The sequence below is a fragment of the Numida meleagris genome, chromosome 6 (genome assembly GCF_002078875.1).
Source record: "Numida meleagris isolate 19003 breed g44 Domestic line chromosome 6, NumMel1.0, whole genome shotgun sequence".
NCBI lineage: Eukaryota > Metazoa > Chordata > Aves > Galliformes > Numididae > Numida > Numida meleagris.
The window spans coordinates 3,671,479-3,686,933 of NC_034414.1; the positions used below are offsets into that span (position 1 = coordinate 3,671,479).

Consider the following 15,455-nt stretch of genomic DNA (forward strand, 5'->3'; position numbering starts at 1 on the left):
AATTTTTAAGTTGAGAGTTGGAAGACTGGCTTTGGGTACTGCTGCAAAACACACCTTGAATGTCTGATTCCTATTTAAAGGAAAGACTACGATATCCTGTTAAGAAGCAGGATTTGGCCTTATGATCTGTTCAGTTATTGGTCATCTTCAGTGATATCCAGATACGCATTCTTTTTGAAACAAAAGAAAATTCTTTTTAGTAGTTTTTTTTTTTTTTTTTTTACTGTGATAAAAATGCAGCAACTCTGCCGCGTGGATTACAAACATTCCATCTCCATGCTTGGATAAACTCCATCAAAAGCACATTATCTCCCACTTCTGTGGCCAGCTGTCTAATTGTATTTGTTGTAGCCACTCACTGTTGGAACATGATACTAGTGAAGAGCAAGAATGATAAATTACTCACTGTAGGTGATAGCGATGATAATTTTTAATTTCCTTGTTCCTAAGTGAATTGGTAAGGTTGCCTTTGAGCTCCCATAAGGAGTCAAGCAATCTCATTTGTTTTATCCTGTTAAAAAGCTGCACAAAAACAGACAGCCATTATGGAAAAAGCCTACTGTTCAGATATATCTGAATTAAAATTTCATCTCTTCCTCCCATTTCAGCTAAGGGCTGTAAATTGAAGAGTATAAATGAAGAATACATACCAATACTCACCTATTACAGCTCTTAAAGCTTTTATGATCTTAACATATTTTGTACATCTTATATGAATAAATGGAAAAATTAAGTTCAAGATAAATCATCTGTGAGGGGAGAAAATGTGTGGAAGAAATGAGTCGCATTGACAGGAATTGCTTCGTTTACAGTTCATATGCTTGCATGAACACCTTAGAGTCCCTCAGTGATGGGTGAAGACCTTAAGCTGTTCTGAGAATTCTTTGTCAAAACCTGGATTTTATCAAATTGAGGAGAGGTTATTGGATACTATAATAATTTCAGAAATATATATATTTTTAAATTGATGAGTAAACTTTTGCTAGCCTTTGCAGTCTCAGTAATGCAAATGTGTTCCTAATTATTTCTTTAGCTCTTCAGTTAACCTTCTTAGTTCCCTGGCTGATTGTGGGGAGTTTGTTCTTAGGTTGAGTTTTTTGTTCTCATGGCTCTGCTTTCTTCCTGGCAATCTATTTGAAAACAGGAAGAATAATATTTCAGCATCATTTCTTAATACTTAGCATCCTTTCAGGCTAGAACATGTGTCAGGGTAGAGTTTCAGTTATTTATTACCAGATTAAAAGTCATCATTTTTGTTGTATAATTTACAAGAGACATTTGAAGAGGCATTTGAAAGCTTCTGCCGGAGAAGTTCTTGATGGTTGATCCCTGGTGAAGTTGTAAATTATCTGCCAAAGGTTGAACAAAAACAAGACTGCAATGTAAGGACTAACTGTTGTCATTATGCTTAAAACAAAAGAAACCAAAGCAGTGGTTACAAAATGTCACCAAACGTGTACAAGGGCATTATTATCTTGTTCCTTTTCACTAGTTTGACTACTAATCTTTTTAAAATTATTTTAAAACTATTTTTACACCTTTCATTAAAATCTGGCCACACATTTATTTCATTTTAATATGCCCTTGGCTGTGAGATTATTGTGTGTGCCGCTTCTAAGTGATCTTTTTTCCTTACCTATTTGCTGCTTAGCTCCATGTGTTTATATTTTATTACAAGAAGGGAGGACTTACTCTTCCTTCAATCTGTAGGCACTAGAAATTACTTTCTTTGTAGTAGTGCATATTTAATAGAAGTTTGTGATTAACTGTTGTAACTACTGCAATTTGTGGTAACGTTCTAAAGTGAAATCACCTGAAAATGCTTTGAACTTTGAATTATTTCAGTGAAATGCACTTAAATGTAGAACATATTTATTGTGCATTTCAGTAACAGAGCACCAACCTCAACTAATAAATAATAGAAATTAGAATGTAATAGAAGATATATTAGTGCCTAAAAATATTGTAATCAAAATCACAGTTACTTTTGAATTATCAGGTATTTTGACTTCATGATTTCTGCTCTGGGTATCAGATTACTGAGGTACTTTCGGAAGCATGAAACTCAGTAGTGAATTTCCAGGACTTTGACTTCACAATGAAGAACAACTCTGGGGGAAATCTGTAAGAAAGTAGTAGTAGATCAAGTAGTATTTTAAATAGAATGTCATTATTTTTTGAAAATGCAGTAAAAAGAAAGGTTTCTCTATAAACAAAGACAAAAGGTGTTTTAATAAAGCCTGCTTTAGAAGTTAATATTTTTATGAGTTGTGTAACATAATTTTATGGAAAAATGAATGCGGGTTTGGGAAAATGTCGTTAGTGATGATATTTCTGTTCATTTTGTGCTATTTTCCATTTTAGATCAGTGATTAATGAAAATAAATGATTATGGAAATAAATAAAATAAAAGCACCACTGTACAGTTTCAAATAATGGAATTGTATTCCTGTTCTCAGTCTGTTCTCTGATGTGATTTTTTTTGATCTCCAGATGATTTTGATAGAGTTTCTAATTCTAAGACTTATGATAACAAACATTGGTAATGTACAAGTTCTAATCTATGTAAAGTAAAATAAGAAAGAAAATGTTACTTTGAGTTTGGCTCAGTAGTTGTAGGAAAATTCAAGATGGGAAGCTGTTAAGCATTCAAGAGAAGAATATTTTCTATTTTGTTACTTACCAAGCTTATATATGCGAATGCTCTGTGTACTCCCTCTTTCTTTGACATGAGGCCAAGTGATTTCTGTTAAGTGCCAAAATTAAATTATTCTGCAAGTTTGATATTAAACTTTGTTTCATAGTGATAAATACACGCTTCCTAGGTCAATGGCTTTGTAGTCCCAACAAAAGTCTTATGTAAAAACTACCTTAATAATTTATAGCACTTGATAGCTAAGTTTTAAGATAAATTTTAGCATGTGAGAATGTTATTACGACAAATGTACTAAAATTTTTATCACACAAACTTGAGAAAATGTTTAAATCTTTAAGACATTCAGAATGATTAAGTTTTGGAATCTTATCTGTAGTTTGAAACTCAAAGATTTGCTGCTTGTTGGCATCCAAAGAGTTGTGAGTAGTTAAAAGCATACTCGTTAGGTTTCTGAATTACAGTATCTGCTCTTAAAGATCTTGTTTTACTGTGATTCAGATTCTCTCCTTTGTGTATTTAAGCATACAATTACTATTAAGCTGTGCAGTCCTGGGATCTTTATCACATCTGTTGACATAAGTCAGCAAAGAGGTTATTACTTTCTTTTGTTTTGTTTCTTCGCGGGTTTAGTTTCCTGGAGGCGGTGCCTTAAAACGGAAGGATTTGGAAGAATCCTTGGAGCTGTTTACTAGAACTTATTCTTAGGAACTTGAGGAATTAGTTTTCATAGAATATTGGTCTGTGTTGTGTTTTTTTTTTCTGGCTCAACAATTATTTCAGTTTCAGTATTGACGGAATGGATCCATTTTAGAATGCAGCAAAAAAGAATTTAATGGATCAATGTAGAAAACAACATAGAATCTCTGGAACTCTGCTTATGGTAGTCTTTGCAATGTCTAATTATTACTGCTACAGCCTCATGATTTAGATAGTCAAAGTCAGTGTTTCAGGTTTTTTAGTTTGGGAGAACATTAATAATGCAAGGAATGAAGTGGTTATTTGTCTTGATTCTTTACAGAAGGTATACAAAGTCCTATATCCCTGAGCACAGGAAACAAGCAGGTAGCTGGGCAGTTGTTTCTTTCCTTGTAACTGAAGTCTCCTTTCAGCCTCAACTTAATCCCCTAAATATGTTCATCTGGGGCTTCAGTTCTTAATGAATTTTTGTTATCTCAACCTTCATCTTCCCTTATCCAGTAATCATATCCTAAGTTTTATTTACAAGCATACCAACAGTATTGATGTAATGATTGAGAGGTATTTTTATGGCTTAGATGTCTGACTAGTATCCAAAAAAGATTGTACATCAGTAAAAGTAGTCTGAGTCAATAAAACTTTGTCAAAACTTCTCAATCTTCACTGAAAAAGGCATATAAGAGACAAGAATATAATTCAGCTGAGAATGAGATTCTCAGCATTGAATAAGTGATAGGACCTTTTGCTTAAGGGATGGAAGAGTTGCCAGTTCCAACATCTGGTATTCATTTGTCATGAGGGCCCCTTAGGCCTCTTGGTGAGGCCCAGATGAGGGTGATGGCCTCATGTGTCTCCTTGGTTCATTTCTGAGCTTTCCAAACTTCTCTAGAGTGCCATGAATTGAAAAGCTAAAGCAGGTGATTTAACAAATGTTTTTTTGCTTTAAGATGTATTTGCCACCATGTTGTCTGTTCTGGATTTAGACTAGAAAGAAAAAAAAATACAAGAATGGATTAGCTATCATTCAGATTATGCATCCATATTTTTTAATATATTTATGATAGATTTTTTTGGGCTGTTATTCCTTTATCTTATTTGCATTTTCTTTACTACAGGCAATTGCTGGTTATTTCGATATATTTTTTGAGAAGGACTGTCACAACAAGGTATGTGGTGGTATGCGTTTTAAAAATAACTTCAAAAGAAAATGCTTTTTGTACTCTTTTTTTCTACATCGAAGTGTTTGGCAGCAAGTCTATTTTGCTGTAGCAAACACTCATATGCATCTGTGTTTGGTAATTGATTGATGTAGTCTGATATTAAAAATGTTGTTCTCTAATCAAACTCTTGAACTCTTCCAATACAGGTCTTGTTTTCAACTGGTCCCCTGTGTACCAAAACACACTGGAAACAAACGGTATTTCTCCTGGAGAAACCAATTCCTGTTGAAGCAGGTATATTTAAATTCAGTCCTTGTGCAACAGCAGTTGTGCTATACTATTATATTATCATTAAATGTAAATCTAAAACACTTCAAGAGTTACATAAGCATTAAAAAGGATTAGTAATAAAGTCTTTCAGCTTCTCCTTACGTTTTTTTTTGTTTAAGCAGAGCAACAGGAATATCTATATGTTCCACAAAATTAATGGCAAATGTATACGTAGATGGGTGTATGTCCAATACTTACATAGTGCCATACAGTGTATTCAGTGAGAAATATTATTTGTGTTTCATATGTTTTTTCTCTGACACAAGAAACATTTAAAACCAGAACGCTGCTGTTAACGTTCTCATAATTTTAATGTTAGTTGTGTTCTTAAGTATTGGTGATTGCTTAGAATTTCTTGTACTGCTCATAAACTATGATATACTTGTTAACATGAGTCATGAATACGTGGATGAGTCTTGTACCTGGAGCTGTGGGATTACTCTGTAAATAGAAAATGGTTTCAGAGAACTCACAGCCAAAAATGTGAACCATTGAAGTATGGAGGATGTCATTTGGGTATGCTGAACATTGTAATGAAATTGATAGCTACCGTAATGTGCTCCATCCTGGGTGTGAAGCAAGTAAAAACGCTGTTGTCATCAGGGATAACTCAAAGTTCAGATAATAAATTGCTGAAGTAAAGTTTGGAGGACTAAACTGATATTTATTAGTGGTTTTAATTAGCTGTATTTTTTGAAAGTAACTTTCTGTGCAAGAGGTCAAATATTCTTTGCTTTATAAACACAGAAATGTGTCCGTGACCACAGAGGAATAGTTGTGCTGCTGAGAAATGTGCATCAAAGCAACATTACTCATACTGAAGGCCGTGTTTTTTTACAGGCTATCGGGATAGAGAGGAACTGGCAGTGGGGTTCAGTTCTTCTGTCAGTTAATAAACTCGTGGTAATACATGGCCTCAAACTGAAAAGCTTATAAACAGACCAAACATACTGAGGGAGAAGAGTGCAGAAACTTAAGTGGATTCTGCAAAATAAATGGAAGTCAAGAGGCTTAGAGATGGTGTGGAGAAGTACTGAGGTAGCTTGTTACCATCAGAGCTTTTTAGCAGGTGCTCCTTTCCTAAAGGCACAGTGATCTATGTTACATGACAAGTCATTTTTGTCATGCTTGGATTTATGTTCTTAAATAATTTATATTTGCATATTCTTAAATTCTGTCACTACTTGGGATGCACAGGTACTTGGGTGCATTTGTGCTTGGCTTGTGTTCTGTTCAGCTTCTCTTTCTAGACAAGGCTGGCTAAGGTCTCTGTGCTGCAGTTCATTACATTTCAGTGTCATAGAGTGTGAAGGGAATTTTTTAAAAGTGCAATGACATTTGTTGGAATATGCACATTATTTAATATTACATAGATCATTTGACATTTACAAAACTTCTGAAATTACTGGGAGGCGTGTCTGGTTCTAGAATTCTTGTCTACTTGCCTTGACTTTCTTAAGACAACTGCAGAAATGGTGTGCTTTGAAGCAATGAACGCAACTTGGTTGACCTTCAAGATCTCTTTTGTCATAACTTCTTCCTTTCTCTTTATTAGCTCATATTACTTTAAATTATTCCAGTAACAAATCTTTCTGCTGCCATGCTTCTCCTTTCTTTCTGCTTGCTTCCTTCTCTTTATCGTTAAGCCCCCCCTCCCCTTTTATTCCTTCTGTCTAATTTTTTATCTTCTTTAGAATTACCGGTTTTGTTAAGGGAGCTTCATTTTTTAGTGCAAGGTTCCAAGAGAAACTCAGATAACTCAGACATAATCTCCTTCTCCTTTGTAATTCTGTTATTAATTTCTGTGGGATATTTGTTGTTCATGGAGGATATAACTCCTTCAGGCAAGACAGTGTTCTCTTATGCTTAGAATGTTACTAAGAATGTTGCTTTATTTGGGAGATTTCTAAATAACTGTTGTCTTCTCCTTTAGCATTCCAAAAATCTTTTTCTTTTTTCCAAGTCAAGTTACTTTAAGTACATGCTTAAAAAATAGCCAAGTGTAGTCCTTATTCAATTAAGGAAGGCAAAAGGGGTAAACCACCACACAGAATATGTCACATGGTCTAATTTCAAATTTTGTCCAATTTTGAAAGCTATCTTAAAGACAGAGTTGCTTACTTAAATATTTGGTCCAAATACTGACTGATTTACTATGGTGCAATAGTGACACTTGCTTCTAGTATTTTAATGGGCTATGAAAGAGATTTCTTGGTATAAAATACATGTAAAATGTTTTCCCGTTTGGTAAATGTGTCTTTTAAACATCATGGGTGGTTTTTTTCTTTTCCATTAAAGAAAAATGGTTCCTTCAGATTTCCAAGTCTAAACAAAACAGTAAAGTTGACTTGAGTTCAGCATCAGATGCTCTACAGCTTTTGGGGATAAGCCTGAACTGGTTGTAAAACACTGTGTTTGGATTTGCTCTGCAAAATCAGTTGAGCTCACAGGTATCTGAACTTGTTGGTATCTATCAGAGAAATGCTGCTTCATGCCGTGGCAGAATTCTTTTCTTCTGCACTGTTAACCATCTTAATTTTTTTTCAGTTCTTTGACTCCAGGTTATTTGTTGTATAAGTAGATCTATTTTCTCAGCCATAAAAATGACTGAGTATTTTGGTCTGGATTCTAATGGTAATGGAATCAAGCTATTACAGACCAAAGGATGGGGCTTGTAATTAATCTTCCCTGCTCTGCCATTCCTGCTGCAGCCTGTGCTAGGTGTGCAGTGTTTGCATATCCTCTGAGAGAGGAAATAAGAGAGGCTTAACCTAGATCCAAAGGTGTGGAGACTGGAACAAAAAATTCCACCTACTACATCTGTTTTGCTACTGAATTTCAGCTTGATAAGTAAACATGATAGTGCTTTGTGTATAGTTTTAATGGATAAATTCTGCTGATTTGATTTAGTTTAAGAGTGGGGGCAGTCTCTTAGTAGTCACGTATTGCAAAGAGCTAGTTTTCCTCCTCACAGACTGGCTTGAGAGACCTGAAGATGACGTATGATGAATTAAAACAAAAAAAACATCAGCATGTTAACTGCTTAGCGTGCAGTAGAAATAAAGAAGCCACTTGATATTTTATTGCCAGAAAACAGTTTTTTCCCAGGCAAGAGTATTGTATTGTGGACTCCCTACAGAGTCGAAGGCTTCACATAGCAGCTGTTTTAATAGCTTGAAAAAGCCTTTCTTTTAAAAATTGAAATTCAGATGCCAAAGCATCATTCAGATGACTTCTCTTACAAATGTTCCAAACATGAATCTTTTCCTTTCTCTGTTTGCTGAGATATTCCTACTACATCTTAGAAGCAGAAAAATATGTACAGGGTATCATTTTCATTTGGTTGTCTCAAGTATTCACTAAATAAAATCATCTTTGTAAGCTTTTTATTTAAAGGGGCAACAGAATCTGTTCAGTTAACAGTGCATTGTTAAAACCCATATCTATATGCAAGCAAATTCTATTAGCAATAAAACAGCATATTGTCGGCGTTTTGTATTCTTGATATTGCCTTGCAGTGGAAATAAAGCCTTGATTTGTTTATCAGTGGAGCTAAAAGGGGCTAGCACAGCAAAACAGAAGAGCCTATGTGACCAAGCCCCCATATAAAATCCTTGATTATCTTTAACTCCCCAGTTTCTATAATTGGTTAGCTGTTTGTAAATTTATAAACTGAAAAACATGGAAAAAAACAAAACAAACCATGAAAACAACACTGGCACAGTTAGTCTGAGTGTTTAGTTCTTATACTGAAATACTTCAGTATTATGTATCCCAGTTGGGTAATTTGGTTCCTAATTGGCATTTTATTGTTTGTTTTGCCTGTCTACCATTTCAATGTGGTGTCTTTGGAACAGTCACTTGTTCACTTACAAGTAATATCTCCAAAAATGATGTTTGCTTTTGATATCTAGTAATTGTTAAAACTTGGATTTTGAGGTCAGCCTAGATGTTCCACGTCTTATGATGTAACTCATGAAATCTGCTGCTTAAAATCATCCTGCTGACTTGTCAGAAGAATCTGTAAATGTGCATGACAGGTGCTAAATGGACAGAATCTCTTCTCACTGAAAGATAATAGAAGTTCTGTATCTATACAAGAAAGATATCACAGACTTCTCATGCCACGCTGTGTTTCTTTTTGTGCAGTCTGAGATAGCAAGGGGATATGCTACACATGGCAGCAACAATATGGTTTTCTCAGAGTTTTGTTCCAGCTGCTGAGAGAAAGATTGAGACAGGCCACATGATGGATCTCTATTACAAAATACAGCCAACTGGGACTAGTTCTAGGTGAGTTAGTTTGGCTCTTACAGCTCTACTTTTTGACAACTATGTGCATGGCACTCACAGTCCTTTGTGGCAATTATTTCTGGAGCCTGATCTGTGTTGGGAATCTCTGCTCTGCCAGATGTGGGTTGTAGATGTTAGGCAGTCATACTAGACTGCCTTAACTTAATTAACGTGCTATGTAGGCTTCTTAAGAGCTGCCTAGTTTCAGGTTTGACCTTGGGGGCTGAAACAACAATTTGGTTCAGAAGCATGCCAAAGAATAGGCTCAGGTATGACAGGAAAGCACAGAACCTTAAGATAGTTTCAGAACAGGCTGAACAACGAGCTAGCAGAAAGACATAAGTAAACTCCTTAGTTTATAAAATGAAACAGACTATGTAAGACAAGCGTCACAGAAGAGATGAATAATACTGGAAGTTAGTGATTATTGCTCAATTCAGAAACTGCTCGTTGGAGATCGAGTTGGTGATTCAGTAAGTGGCGTGGCCAAATGGGAAGGTGAGGGTTCATCTACAGCTGTAGGTGCCTGTGGATTAATTGGATGAATGGGGAGATTAAGGGCAAGTTATTGAGTTTAAGGGAAATGCTCTTGGTTCTGCAACAAATGATTTCTGCCTTTCATTGTTCCTATTCATTTTCAGAAGATGAATGATATATGGAAACTGCTTTCTAGCCAACTCTTCTGAAGAAGATTTTAAGACTTTTGCTTTTTTTCAGTTACTCACTAGACCTTGGTGTTACTTAAGATAGTGACTCCAGTTGGTTTAAATTAGAATGGAAAACTAGATTATGTCTAAAATATCAGTCTTGTATGAGACCTTATCTGTAAGAGAGGTGTCAAAGCTCAGTGGTGTGTAACCATTAATACATATATGGCTACCACTTACAAGCCTCTGGTTATTGCTCTATAGGGGATCGTCACAGCCTTAGAGCAGGGATTTCTAAAGGTATCTCTCAGTGGTGGTTGGGTAGTTAATGTGTCTTCAACACAACTCTACTGCAGTCTTGTAAGAGCTCTTTTTGGAACAATTTCAGTAAGGTTTTTCTTAGACAGATCTTAAGATCTTTGAAGTTGAAGATCTCAAGTTTTAATTGGAGGGTCAGAATAAAGAATGCTTTGAGTACCGTGTTCATACTCACCTCCTCATTAGTTTCATTAAGCTCTTCCACAAGAAGAAAAGAAGGAAGCCTTGAAAGATCTTGATTGATTCCTGCCTTTGTTAACTCGTTCCATGTTTTTTTGTAATCAGAAAGTGAGAGGATACCAAGCTGTATTAAAGGGCAGGGAGGATCTTCACATTGCAAGCTCATTGCTATGGCTCGTTTCAAGCTTTCATTGAATCAGCTAGGTTGGAAAAGACCTACAAGATCATCCAGTCCAACCATCACCTACCACCAATAACCCCAATAAACCATGTCTCTCAACACTATATCTGAATGTTTCTTGAACACCTCCTGGGACGGTGACTCAACCACCTCCCTGGGCAGCCCATTCCAGCGCCTGACCATTCTTTCAGAAAAGTAGTGTTTCCTCATGTCCAGCCTAAATCTCCCCTGGCGCAACTTGAGGCCATTCCCCCTCGTCCTGTCACTAGTTACAAGAGAGAAGAGGCCGACCCCCAGCTCACTACAACCTCCCTTCAGGTAGTTACAGAGAGCCATGAGGTCTCCCCTGAGCCTCCTCTTCTCCAGACTGAACAATCCCAGCTCCCTCAGCCACTCCTCATAAGGCCTGTGCTCCAGACCCCTCACCAGCTTCGTCGCCCTCCTCTGAACACACTCCAGGGCCTCAATGTCTTTCTTGCAGTGAGGAGCCCAAAACTGGACACAGTACTCGAGGTGGGGCCTCACCAGGGCTGAGTACAGAGGGACAATGACTTCCCTACTCCTACTGGCAACACTGTTCCTGATACAAGCCAGGATGCCATTGGCCTTCTTGGCCACCTGGGCACACTGCTGGCTCATGCTCAGCTGAGCATCAACCAACGTCCCCAGGTCCGTTTCCTCCACACAGCCTTCCAGCCACTCTGCCCCAAGCCTGTAGCGTTGCCTGGGGTTGTTGCGGCCAAAGTGCAAGACCCGGCACATGGTCTTGTTGAACCTCATCCCGTTGGCTTCAGCCCAGTGATCCTGCCTGTCCAGATCTCTCTGTAGGGCCTCTCTACCCCCAGGCAGATCGACACTTCCTGCCAGCTTGGTGTTGTCTGCTAACTTACTGAGGGTGCTCTCAATGCCCTCATCCAGCTCATCAATAAAGATATTGAGGAGGACAGGCCCCAGCACCGACCCCTGGGGAACACCATTCGTGACCGGTCGCCAGCTGGATTTAACTCCATTCACCACCACTCTCTGGGCCCAGCCCTCCAGCCAGCTCCTTACCTGGCAAAGAGTGTACCTGTCCAAGCCACGGGCTGCCAGTTTCTCCAGGAGAATACTGTGGGAGACAGTGTTGAAGGCTTTGCTGAAGTCTAGGTAGACCACATCAACAGCCTTTCCCTCATCCACGAGACGGGTCACTCAATCATAGAAGGAGATCAGGTTGGTCAAACAGGACCTGCCCTTCACAAACCCATGCTGGCTGGGCCTGATCCTCCGGTTGTCCTGCAAATGCCGCGTGATCTCCCTCAGGACAATCTGCTCCATAACCTTCCCCGGCACCGAGGTCAGGCTGACATGCCTGTAGTTCCCCGGGTCCTTCTTACGACCCTTCTTGTAGATGGGAGTCTTGTAGATGGCAGTCTTTACGTAGGTTTTATGGATATGTATGCAGGAGATGGCATGAAATCTTCGGGTTCAGTCAAATCAGATGAATCAAGTTATAAACTGAAAAATACTGGTTTCTTGGCCTGAATAATTTAGTGGTAGAGGCTCTTGCGCTGAGAAGTGTCATATCTCACAGAATTCCTATATAGGTGATTTTGTTGCACAGACATAATTAACAGTTATGATTGCTTATGATTTCGCTGGTGATGAAAGTCAGAACCAAAATAAACAATTAGGAGTATTAGAGTTAGCGCGTGTACAGAGTGTTCTGTAGAGCATGTAATGAGATGTGTTACTTGGTAGTGGGTCAGTATAGAGGTAGGGATGCATTTATTTATTTTTTCTATTCTTGTGCTAGCAAGCTTGTACAGCAGTTCTGCTGAATTCTTCTTTCTTTTTTTTTTCTCCGTGGACAAATCTCAGGACTTAGCAAAGGCTAATATAAATGCTGGAAGGGGATCATAATGTATTCAGTTTTGTCCTAATCAAACTGCAGTGGCACTGTGTAGTTTACTTGCATTCAGCTAAGCGTGATAAGAGCAAGGTGATGCAGCTGAGTCCCACAGACAGCTTCCTCCAGGCAGCTTGTAGGAGAGCACAGTGGTGAAAAAACATCAGTCATCTTATATCTATGTGACATTGATTAATTGTTCAGAACTACCTTTCCGTTACTTGATTGCGCTGCTGCTGCTTGGTTTTGCCCTCAGAAAAGATTGTTTAGAAAGGCAGATCTAATGTGGTTACTCCATAAAAAATAGCTGAGAAAAATGCTTTGTTTCAGAAATGGTTATATAAACAGCATCTGAGAGTTCTGTGAAGTCAGCTGTAATTTTTGAAATTTTATTTAGATCTTTGCTTCATTTGTTGTATTGCTTTGTATTAAAATGTTTTATGTGTCAGGACTGCACTGCAGTATGGAATGATTCAAGTCAGAGATTTTTAATTCTGCTTGTAGAGATTCTTCGGTCTTTAAAATTTGAAAAACATTTAGTATTAGAGAATGTTAACTAGGTAATTAATTTTGCAGTGCATTTCTGAAATGGTGTTTATGTTCAATCTAGGTTAAACTTTCCCACTGAAGAGATGCTATAATGCCTTTTTTCTCTAGCTTGTCCTTCTACCAAGCAACTCTGTCTCTGTAAACTATGAAGGCATTTTTGCAATTCTTCTTTTTTCAGCTTCTTAGCAGATCACAAACAATAGGTTTTAAAATCACGTTAAGAAAGTAACAGTGGGTGTGGAGGGTGCGAGGCATAGAAGTGAATGGAGTGAGGCCTAATAGAAGAGTAGCAGAGAATTTAATGCTGTAGACCTGGAGCCTTTCTCCCATCACGTGCTGAGTGGAGTCATCAGCTTAAATGCAGCTCTTGAGTTTTGCAAATCATGGTGTGAAATGTCTGAGTGTATTCCCTACATACTTGCGGATATGACTGAAATCACAAGCCTTGTTAAGGTCTGAAAATAAATTGGGATTAATTTTTACTAATATCCAGAACCAGCGATCTTCACATAAGCATTGTAAAACTGAGATATCCACTTGGTAAGCTCATTTAAAATGCGAAAAATCCCTTAGAGGTAGTATTTCTTTAGAATATGAAGCAACATCCGTATTTATGGATTTTTTAATTGACATAGTAGAATATTGACTGATGTGTAGTTTCCTAAATATAAAAAGAATGTAATTTGTGCGTTGGTCATAAAGCTCGAGCCAGGCTGTCAGAACAGCATTTGTGATTCCGGAGGTTTCACAAGAACTTACAATGTGCATATGAGTTTGAGGCACAAATGGCCTTTTGAACACCTGACTGAAAGCCACTAAATAAATTTCTGTAGACCCCAGACAAGATTAAGATCCTCTGACCTCAAAGTTAGTCTCTTGCTTGAGCACTTGATGGGTCAGCTGGGAAATAAAGCATCCGTATAACTCAACACTTCAACAGATTTAACTGTAGATGTTCAGGACCATTGCTTAGAGCTTTGAAAACATTAAGGAAACCTTCGTAGACTTAATTCTGACTAATTAAGAGCAGCTTTTCATGCAACATAGTCACATTTAATGCATCTGTCCTGTTAGTGTACATGATTCAGTAATGTAAGCATGTTAATTTCTTTATTTTTATTCTTGCAGGAGAGGCCTTGAGAGGAAAGATAACAGTTCGCAAAAACAGAAAAGATCCACGGTCCCTCTTTATAACCCTTTTGGTGAAGGATGTAAAGCAGACCTACAGTCTTCAGTGAAAGTTCTATGTGTATAGCAATGAAAAATGTCTAATTTAACTGTTAGGTTTAACTGTTGGTAGCTGTTTCTGAAAGCCAAAAATGGTGAACTTCTGGAACTTTGTGCACACAACAGCATGAAAAGTGTACCTAGAACTGAGAGGGAGAGAGAGAGAGAGAGAATATTGTTTGGATGCTCTTGCAGTTGCGTATGGTGACTAATGACAAAATGAGGTTGTGGTGTGTTTCACATAATGTTGGAGGAAGAAGTTGGGTTTGGGTTAGATGAGACTGCTGAGTGAGGAAAATCAGTTTAAAGTCTTATTGTGAGGAAAAGTATGTTGTCTGAATGTTACAGTGTTCGCCAGCTGGCAATACTTTCCATTAGAGAATAAGAAAAACCTTTGTGCTTTTAAATAGGGAAAAAGAAGTTAAATGATGTGCCGCTGCAGCTCAGCAGTAGCTGGAAAATCCCAATGGGAATTAATTTGGAATTCCAACTGCAGGCTTGTAGCAACAAAGATTTTATTTTTATTACAACTCTGTAATTAAAAAGTTGTATCACATTTCAGTTACATTAATCTAAATAAATGATCCGAGTGTGTTTTATAATGCAGTTGCCTGTTTCCTTTTTTTTCCCATTTAATTGAATATCCTTTTATCTGCCCATTGATGCCTCATTTATTTGTGACTAAGGTTGTTTTCTGTACTAGCCTACTGGAGCATGGGTGGGTGGAATTGTATATTGTTGCAGCTTTAGGAAAAATGCTAAGAACAAATAGTAGCAGTTGCTGCAACAGTAGATTTGGTTTGGCTGGTTACACAGATTGAGTATGAAGTCAAAGATGGATGTGTGTGTCATGATGTTCAAACTCACTTGGTTCAAACTCTAATGTAGTTTAACACTAAGCTGTTGATGTGCTTGTATTGTACACCAATATTTATACTGAATGTTGATTCAAAAACCATTTCAGGAAGCAAAGGTGAGTATGTTTTGCTGGTCATCTCTGAACAGCTGCTATAAAGTGTTTGATTTTTTTAAAGGACTGAGAAACAGCAATTCTTTACTTTGGACTCTGCTTCACAAAATTTGGATAATTAGATATTGTAGTGTGGGGAAATCACTTTTTTTTTTTTTGCCTGTAACTAAAGATTAGTAGAATGTTATCAGTGATTGTGCCAACTTGGCAAAAGAGTGGAAGTTTGTATTCTCTTGCAGTGCAGCACTTTTTTCACACAGTGAAATGTGCATTGGGAGGAAATAGCAATTATTATGGTGCTACCACATTTTAAATTGTAAGCGGCCTTGTAGATTTCTGTGTCATCTTAACACTGTTTCA

The 15,455-nt window shown here is 37.5% G+C and overlaps 1 protein-coding gene across 2 annotated transcripts in view; it reads left to right on the top strand.

Moving 5' to 3' along the window:
- The window catches only part of PRMT3 (protein arginine methyltransferase 3), a 57,306-nt gene extending 42,579 nt beyond the window's left edge, over positions 1-14,727 (top strand). The window contains exons 14-17 of one of the 2 annotated variants that reach the window (XR_002440324.1): positions 4,468-4,518; positions 4,719-4,806; positions 8,992-9,135; positions 14,027-14,161. Coding sequence is in view for 1 of the 2 variants with exons in the window: in XM_021402259.1 (XP_021257934.1) it covers positions 4,468-4,518; positions 4,719-4,806; positions 14,027-14,136 (249 nt within the window). In the remaining variant the exon portion in view is untranslated. Of the gene's footprint in view, positions 1-4,467; positions 4,519-4,718; positions 4,807-8,991; positions 9,136-14,026 lie in introns of both variants that reach the window. The other variant, XM_021402259.1, reaches the window with a different exon arrangement.